Source organism: Salvelinus sp. IW2-2015, unplaced genomic scaffold (genome assembly GCF_002910315.2).
Source record: "Salvelinus sp. IW2-2015 unplaced genomic scaffold, ASM291031v2 Un_scaffold5024, whole genome shotgun sequence".
Classification (NCBI taxonomy): domain Eukaryota; kingdom Metazoa; phylum Chordata; class Actinopteri; order Salmoniformes; family Salmonidae; genus Salvelinus; species Salvelinus sp. IW2-2015.
In genome coordinates, this window is record NW_019946292.1 from 24,011 (window position 1) to 32,573 (window position 8,563).

Consider the following 8,563-nt stretch of genomic DNA (forward strand, 5'->3'; position numbering starts at 1 on the left):
CTTTTTTTTCATTTTTTTAATGAGTTTTGATTGGAATATATATGTAAACAATAATCTGAGGATGACAAGTGCTTTTCTATTCAAATTTACTTTTGTCTGTTTAAAGCATGGGTCATTCTAGGTGAACTAGACAAGGTGGACGACGCCCTGTGAAACTACACTGATACAACACAGGAAGACACAACACTAACACCTTGTGAGCGAGGCATAAACACAGTGGTGGTGGATTTTTACGGTGCTATGACTTGGATGAAATAGGTTTCGGTAATTATTTGGTGTGCTGGTACTGTTTTATATTGAGATGGAGAGCTCACAATACTTTTGTAGCTAATATTTATAAAGAGGAAAAGGAGTCAAGCATTAAATAACGTTTGGGTGCTGGGTTAATATAATCCAGACTTCGGTGAGCTCTGCCAAGTCAAGCATGCTTTATTTATCCTTTTATTCATGGGAACACACACAGCACAAGACTTTACATCTATGAGAGGCAATAAGGCAGATACATGGTCATTATTAAGTCACTGTAGTTCTACATACTATCAGTCTCTCTAATTGCCTCTGTTGCGTTGCTCTCCATCTCTCCTCCCCCTCTCTTTCTCTTCCTCCCTTTGTGGTAGAGATGTAGAACCTGTTTGCAGTAGTGGGGCGTGGTATGTGTGTAGTTAAGTCCTTGATTCGTGTGCAACAACCGTTAATACTCTTTAAACCCTCTATTCAACCTGAACCTTATGTTTAAACACGATTAAACCAGTGCCAACATTACTTTATTTCCCAGACATATGGAATGGTAACCTCGATGTAAGATAACATAGATTTGAATTGGATTTTTCATTCAACAATGAGACATTTATCCCTCTAATTTAGTTTCTGGGATTTCACATTTCAAAAAGTCAAATAAATTGATCAAATATTTCATATAATGTTGATAATATTAGATGTATTATACTGTGAATACAGAGTAACCAAACATTACTCTCTCTGTGCGTGGACATCATGTCCAATAGCATCCTGCTATCATAATAAAACATTGACAATACTGTAAATGAATAACCTACATTTGTACCTCCATTCTCACTCACTCACTCTCTCTCTCTCTCTCTCTGTGTGTGTTGTAGTCACCATGTCACAGGTCCAGCAGGGTATGGCATTGCTCATCTCAGCCTTCCACAAGTACTCTGGCAAGGAGGGCGACAAGACGACCCTGAGCAAGGGAGAACTCAAAGATCTGCTCAACGCAGAGCTTGGAGAGATCATGGGGGTGAGTGGATCCTAGGAACAGTTCAGTTCAATCATGCTTTATCAGCAGCACGACCAAATACAATACTGCTAAAGACAGACACTACTGAAATATTGAATTGCTTGGAACATCACAAACACATGACCTGAATCATCCAATAGAATAAATTAATCTCTCACACCTTTATAAACAAATAACAACTGTATGGATTCTAGTTTTAACTGCTGAAATCAAAGTCTCACCCATTACCTCTCTCTCTCTCTCTGATCATTATAACAGAAAAACACTGACCAGGCAAAGGTTGACAAGATCTTCAAAGATCTGGACGCAAACGCAGATGGCAGTGTGGACTTCCAGGAGTACGTCACACTGGTGGCCTGCCTCACCATGATGTGCAATGAGTTCTTCANCAAAGATCTGGACGCAAACGCAGATGGCAGTGTGGACTTCCAGGAGTACGTCACACTGGTGGCCTGCCTCACCATGATGTGCAATGAGTTCTTCACCAAGAAGTGAAACAGCTCCCCCTGCCCACTCTCCACAGAACAGCAGCTCTTGCTCCATGAGTGAATTCATGATAAGATTAGCAAGATCCTCAATGCAGGTTCAGAGGGTCAGAGATGCAGGTTTACACACATACACAGAAAAAGGGTTGGGTTGGTTATACACACCACACATAGACAGACAGGTGAAGGACACAGACACTGACCTGTACACATACAGGCATATAGGCTACAATCTCATGAGATGGAGAGGAAGCTCTTTGGTTTGTTTAAAGTGAAAAATGAAATAAACTATTTTAATATGTTTAGAAGAAAGCTGACTTATCATTTGTGCAGGTGTGTGTGTGTTTGTGCATGTGTGATTGGCTGTGTATGTCCTAAATATGATACAGCAAGCAACATGATTCAAACATGAACCTTTGTATTCAGAAATAATACAATTTGTTGATTATGTCAACGTAAACTAAACATGCAATGAGATTAGAGGTTATGAGGCATAAACTATATTTGACTACTTAATTACGTCACAATACTGTTATCTACTCCAGAGCCAGTAAGAATACAGGAAGTCAACTGTTACTGTGAAGGTCCAATAGAGCCAAATATAGAACCATCTCCAAGATGAAGCCTCCTACCCAGCAACATGAAACAACAAAGATAATATCCAAATAATGATGAAAATTAAGATTAGCCATAGTCCAGCAATCGCCTAGTCTTAGATTAAATCTAAAACAAGGCTGTGCAAGGAAGTTTGTACATGTCTATCACCAGATGATCATCGCCGCGGGTCAGAGCAGGAAGGTAGGGGAAGCAACAGTGGCTACATTAAAATAGTGTGTAAAGTAGCAYGCAGTAGAAGGAAAGGTTGTTCAGGTGTCAGGAAGAGGTGTCCTGAGAGTGTGTTTCAAGCGTCTCAGAGTAGGAGTGCTGATTTAGGATCAGTTCTGCCTTTTTAGATCAATATGAAAGATACTACTTGGACAGAGGGGGACCTGATCCTAGATCAGCACTCCTCCTCAGAGGCACGGTACATACAACCCCTGGTCACGCAGCCACTCGGTTGAATCTAACACATATCTATGATGCATTAGTCTTGATCAGGGTTGGGGTCAATTCCACTGACATTCTAGTCTGAACTGAACTCCTATAGAGAACTTCCATGTCAAATTCAACTGATGAGAACTGAAATTGACTGACACAACTCTGGTGTCAATAAAAATAACATTTAGGCCTACAGTAATCCAGGGTACTTGATATGTGAGTGTGAGACTAGAAGGTGGATGTTGTTGTGCTCCAGCCCAGTGCAGGGGGAAGGTGGTAGGGTGGCAGCCCAGTGCAGGGGGCCGGAGCAGAGGAGAACGACAGGGCCGAGTGAGGCCAGGAACGAGTGAGGCTGTTCTGAGCTGAGCTCTTGGCTGTTCTCTCAACCATCAAGGATTCGGCCAGAACATCTGAACAGAACCACCAGTGGGTTCTCATTACTTTGTGTGTGTGTGTGCATTTGTGTGTGTTCATTTTACAGAGTAGGTTGATTGAGAACACATTGTATTTTATATGGCACAGATTCCTTGTAGGCCTTCACCAGTTCTTGTGATGATTGAAAAGACAGGGGGCATTCAGGGACATTCACCATCAGACCATAGGAGCTTGTGTTGGGATTCAATAYTCTTCACAATCAACAACATACACAGATAGATTGGCTAAACACATACGTCTGAGACATGTGACCATCAGTTTTATTAATTTATTAATGTGGTCTGTCCAGAGGAAGGAGGACATAGGCAGTGGACATATTTTCATGGAGGTCAATACWTGTCGTACTGGGAAACTAATTAGCATACACTCAGTGGCAGTGGGCAAGCAAAGAATGCCACAAACTTTGCCATTGGCTGAGGCAGTGAGTAGGCGGAGGTTGGAATGAGAGGGTTCCTGTAAGAGCCTATCAGAGTGCCAGACAGTGGGGTGTGTGTGGGGGAGAAGTAGAACAGTCTCTCATCATGTGAGAGCCCAAAGACACACACACACACACACATGCTCCTCACCATGGAAACGCTTCTCACCTCTGGGTCGTCGTGGAGAAACTCCTCACCTGGACAGTAGACTCCGCCCTGCATAAACCGGAATTATATAGTTTAGCCAATCAGACACCTGGCGGCTKGATGGAATAAGGAAGTCATCTGCATAGGCTAATCCTAATCCACAGACAAAGGCAATTTTAATCTGAGATCTTCTCGGCAGGCTGGGCTCGTCTGGCTGGGTCTGTGGGATTGATCCACCAAAGATTGGAGGATACCCAAAATCTATTTCTCCAATAGGAATCCCAGATCACGCTTGTGACAGCACGCACATGGATCTAATCTTCCTCTCTCCCATTGACCTCTCCCATTGACCATGGTGATCTGTTCAACTACCCATGTTCTGTAGTTGTTCATGGAAGTAATTGTTGGTTGTGCCTTTAAACCCTCTCTGACTCTCTACCCACTACAGGCAGTGACCGGCTTTTGCACAGAAGGCTGTAGTGAATGGAGGAGGATGGAAGCGCCTTTGATGTGGTTTAGATAATCTATTGTTTGCTTTTGGCTGTCTGGTGACAAGGAGGCTCTTTTGATCAGTCATGTTCGGCAGTGTGAAGAAAATCATCTCTCTGTTTGAGACTCAACGGCAGCCTCGCCCCCTCTCTCTACCTCCTTCCCTTCCTCCATCTCTCTCTCCATCTCTACCTCCTTCCCTCCCTCCATCTCTCTCTCCATCTCTACCTCCTTCCCTCCCTCCATCTCTACCTCCTTCCCTCCTTCATCTCTCTCTCCATCTCTTTCTTCATCTCTTCCCTATCCCTCCCTTCCTCCCTATCCCCTCTCAGGTCCAGTAAAAAAGCCCTCCAGTCCCCTTAAAGAGACACTCTCTTCCTTCTGCCTCCCTCTCCGGCTGCCCTTCCTCTTCTCCGGCTGCCCTTCCTCCCTCTCCGGCTGCCCTTCCTCCTTCTCCGGCTGCCCTTCCTCCTTCTCCGGCTGCCCTTCCTCCTTCTCCGGCTGCCCTTCCTTCCTCTACCCCCAGACCAAACCCAGACCCCCCCTTACCCCCCACTGTCCATCAACCACTACAACTTCCTGCTAGATGGAGAGTAGGAGAAGAAGGCAGGGAGAGAGTGAGTGATACGGGTTGGGGTCATGGAGGGCTGAGAGGTCGTGGGGGGTCAGGGTTAGGGACTCATGGGCGAGCGGACGGCAGGAGCTTCAGATGAGGAACCAAACATCTGTCACCATGAAGATTCCACAACACTTTTAGGACCGCAACTAAACCTCAACTCCAGACCACTACTCAACCCCAACCTCAACCCCAGACCACTGTTCAACCCCAACCCTAACCCCAGACCACTACTCAACCCCACAATCACCAGCAGACCACTATTCAACCCCAATGTCAACCCCAGACCACTACTCAACCCCAACCTCAACCGCAGACCACTATTCAACCCCAATGTCAACCCCAGACCACTACTCAACCCCAACCTCAACCGCAGACCACTATTCAACCCCAGACACTACTCAACCTGAACATCAACCGCAGACCACTACTAAACTCCAGACCACTACTCAACCCCAACCTCAACCCCAGACCACTACTCAACCCCAACCTCAACCGCAGACCTCTACTCAACCCCAGACCACTACTCAACCCAAACATCAACCCCAGACTACTTCTAAGTCTGAACCTCAACCCCAGACCCAGACCACTACTCAACCCCAACCTCAACACCAGGCACTGGCCCCGCTCCCATCCTGGTCGCTGTGTCTGAAGGGYACACCTTCTGTCCGGAACGCTGAGGCAGCCTTCCTGTCCCTGCTGCTCTTCTGCCACAGGTAACCATGGAAATGGCCTGGCCATTTGTTGTCGGGAGGTGACTGTGTTCAGGAATAGACATCAATGTGAACCATGTGCACTAAGACACAATCTCCTTTGTTGTTGTTGTTGTTGTTGCAGTGGCTCCAGTAGCAGTAAGATTGCAATTGACAACAAGATTGAGCAAGCCATGGTAGGACAGTGTGTTTATGGTTATAGTGTCTGTAATGTGTTGTATTGAAGGACTTGGTGAAGACTCATCTGTTGCTGAAAGAATTGTGACATATATTTGATGATATGCTATAATGACATGTTGCATATTGCTGTAGGACTTGGTGAAGAGCCACCTGATGCTGGCTGTGAGAGAGGAGGAGGAGCTACTGAGGAAGCGGATCAACCAGCTGTCAGAGAGGAACACCCATCTGGAGAGAGAGAACTACATACTGAGAGCACTGAGAGACAGACAGAGACACTAACGCACTCATCCACGCACACACCCACGTACACACTCACACAAAGAGAAGCTAACAGTATTAGTACATGCCTTTCATTTTCTATTTAAATGGATGTTTTGAATAATCATGTAAAATGTGTATTTATATTTAACCTTTATGTACCCAGGCGAGTCAAGAACAAATTCTTATTTACAATGACAGCCTGGCTATGATGATGATGATGATGATGATGTCTCGTGTAATGATGATGCTGTAGTTATGAAGAGGCCTGGTTCCCAGTCTCTATAACGTTCCACTTCTTAGCCTATTCCATGTCGTGTGCCAATGGCAGTTAATGAGTGGAATGTTAGCTAAACGGAGACTGGTAACCAGGCTAATGAAGAGGGGTTCTGAAAGAGAACGTGTGAAATGTGCATATTCTGTAATTCTGCAACAACAAAAAATATGAGTCAAATAAATAACTGTTACTAAAGAAGAGTTTGACTTGTGCCGTAGAGTCCACCACTTACACAAGCACACACAATGTAACATGCACGCCAWGGGGCGCCATTGTATAATTTCCTACTAACGAAGAAACCGGAAGTGTGATTGTTTCRTTCTGTAGAAGGTGTTATGGTGGCGCCAGTGGAGGGAATTTCAAAAGTGAGCAGATCCTGCTAAATAGAGTCAATCTATCCTCATGTATTAACAGTGAAAACTACAAGAAACGAGTGAGCTCAGCTGTCATTCGGGGCGCTTCCTCATAACAGTAAGCGGAGAATAAACGACATGATTGAATCTGCATAGCTTTAGTTAACGTTAGCTAGCTAATTAGCCAAACAAACCCTATAACGTTAGCTGGCTAGTAGTACGACAAGTAAAGTTAGCTGGCTAACTGACTGGTGAACTTTCTAGCATGTCTGCTGTCGTCGTTAGCCAGCTAGCTGGCTGTGTGCTGAAAGCTCCCACTGTGAATGGAATCTAGAGATCAAACGTTAGCTAGATAACGTCACATCGTCATATCTGGTTGGAAGTGTAAAGTTAACGCTATTCAACATACACTACAGATCCAGCAATGGCAAGGGACTGGGTTGGACATAGGACTCAAAATATGTTAAGTTTGCTCCATCGGAAAGGTTAGGTTAGGGGGTGTTAAGGTTAGGCAAAGTGATAATGTAACTGCCATTCAGAACCATACAAAATATTCYSGTCGTTGACTGCCTTTGCCTTGTATCTTACCTAACATCAGTAACAGAGCCATCACCCAAAGATAAAGACCCAGACTGGTGACCTAAGATGACCAGAGTAGGTCCCCTGCAGCAGCATCCTCTAGCAGGGTGCAGTGACCCAGACATCCGGCTGGTCCCCCTGCCTGCCCCGGTGCCCCTGGTCCCCGCTAGCCTCCTGCGGTTCCCGGAACTGGACCTGTCTCTCCCCCTCAGCCCAGACCCACCACGCCCCAACCCGGCTAGCCTGCTGAGAGGACGCAGCCACCGGCAGGTCAGTCTGACACATACACACACACACACACTGACGGATAGTCACAGATGGTGCTTTTCTCAGTTGTCAAGACAGCTGTAGAAATGATGAGAGATCTGTGTGTGTCGGTCTGTGTTTTTGGAGAGACATCACTGAAGTGTGTGCCCCTGACTCTACAGGTGCGATTTGCCTCCGARGAGCCTGTGGTTGTCACGGTGATAGCAGAGCCTAGCAAAGATCCTCCACCTTGGCAWTGCCCTGGACACTCCAGCAGTTACTCAAAGGGGAAAAGACTCCATGGTAACTAACCCTCCWGGTCTGSAGTCTGATGTACTCATGTTCCCCTGCACAGGAGTTGCATGCATCAACCAATGGTTGTGTGCCACGTCATCGACTGTGCCGTCGCACCAGATTGCTATAACATGTGATGTGGTTAGGCTGATACGGTTGTTTTCTGTGTGTGCATGTGTATGTTTCTGTGTGTGCATGTGTGTGTTTCTGTGTTGCATGTGTGTGTTTATGTCTGCATGTGTGTTGTTTGTCTGCATGTGTGTGTTTATGTCTGCATGTGTGTGTTTATGTCTGCATGTGTGGTGTTTGTCTGCATGTGTGTGTTTATGTCTGCATGTGTGTGGTTTATGTCTGCATGGTGTGTGTTTATGTCTGCATGTTGTGTGTGTTTATGTCTGCATGTGTGTGTTTCTGTGGTTGTGTGTTTATGTCTGCATGTGGTGTGTTCTGTTGCTACCCTCTGTAGCCCCGAGCGCTGATGCTGTTCTTGGTCTGTCTGACTTCTGTAGTTGCTCCTGCACGGCTCTGGGAGTTAAACTCTGCCCGTGCCACGTTATCTAGCTCAGCCCTCAGAGCCAGAGTAGTATTTACTCCGCCCTTCATGGAGGCTGCCACCCCCTCTCCACACAGGGAGCCTCCTCGTTGGTTGCTACCTTTGCCTCCACGCAGATCTCCACTCTATGTGAGGAATACAGGAAGAGATATTGACCAGTCCTCTGCTCAGACATTGCTGACTCATGCCAGATCTTATAACACCTGGATAGGTATTTTATGTATCC

The 8,563-nt window shown here is 45.8% G+C and overlaps 1 protein-coding gene and 1 long non-coding RNA gene across 2 annotated transcripts; both read left to right on the forward strand.

Annotated features, from left to right (window-relative positions):
• Window positions 1–550: 550 nt before the first annotated feature.
• LOC112077887 (ictacalcin-like) lies at window positions 551–2,044 on the forward strand. Its single transcript, XM_070441865.1, has 2 exons — window positions 551–1,258; window positions 1,517–2,044. Exons 1-2 carry the CDS (start codon window positions 1,043–1,045, stop codon window positions 1,751–1,753), a joined length of 453 nt encoding a protein of 150 aa, XP_070297966.1. The 5' UTR covers window positions 551–1,042; the 3' UTR covers window positions 1,754–2,044.
• A 4,571-nt stretch (window positions 2,045–6,615) lies between these two features.
• LOC112077889 (uncharacterized) lies at window positions 6,616–7,789 on the forward strand. Its single transcript, XR_011478346.1, has 3 exons — window positions 6,616–6,783; window positions 7,264–7,514; window positions 7,673–7,789. It is a non-coding gene; the product is annotated as an uncharacterized lncRNA (long non-coding RNA).
• Window positions 7,790–8,563: the final 774 nt, after the last annotated feature.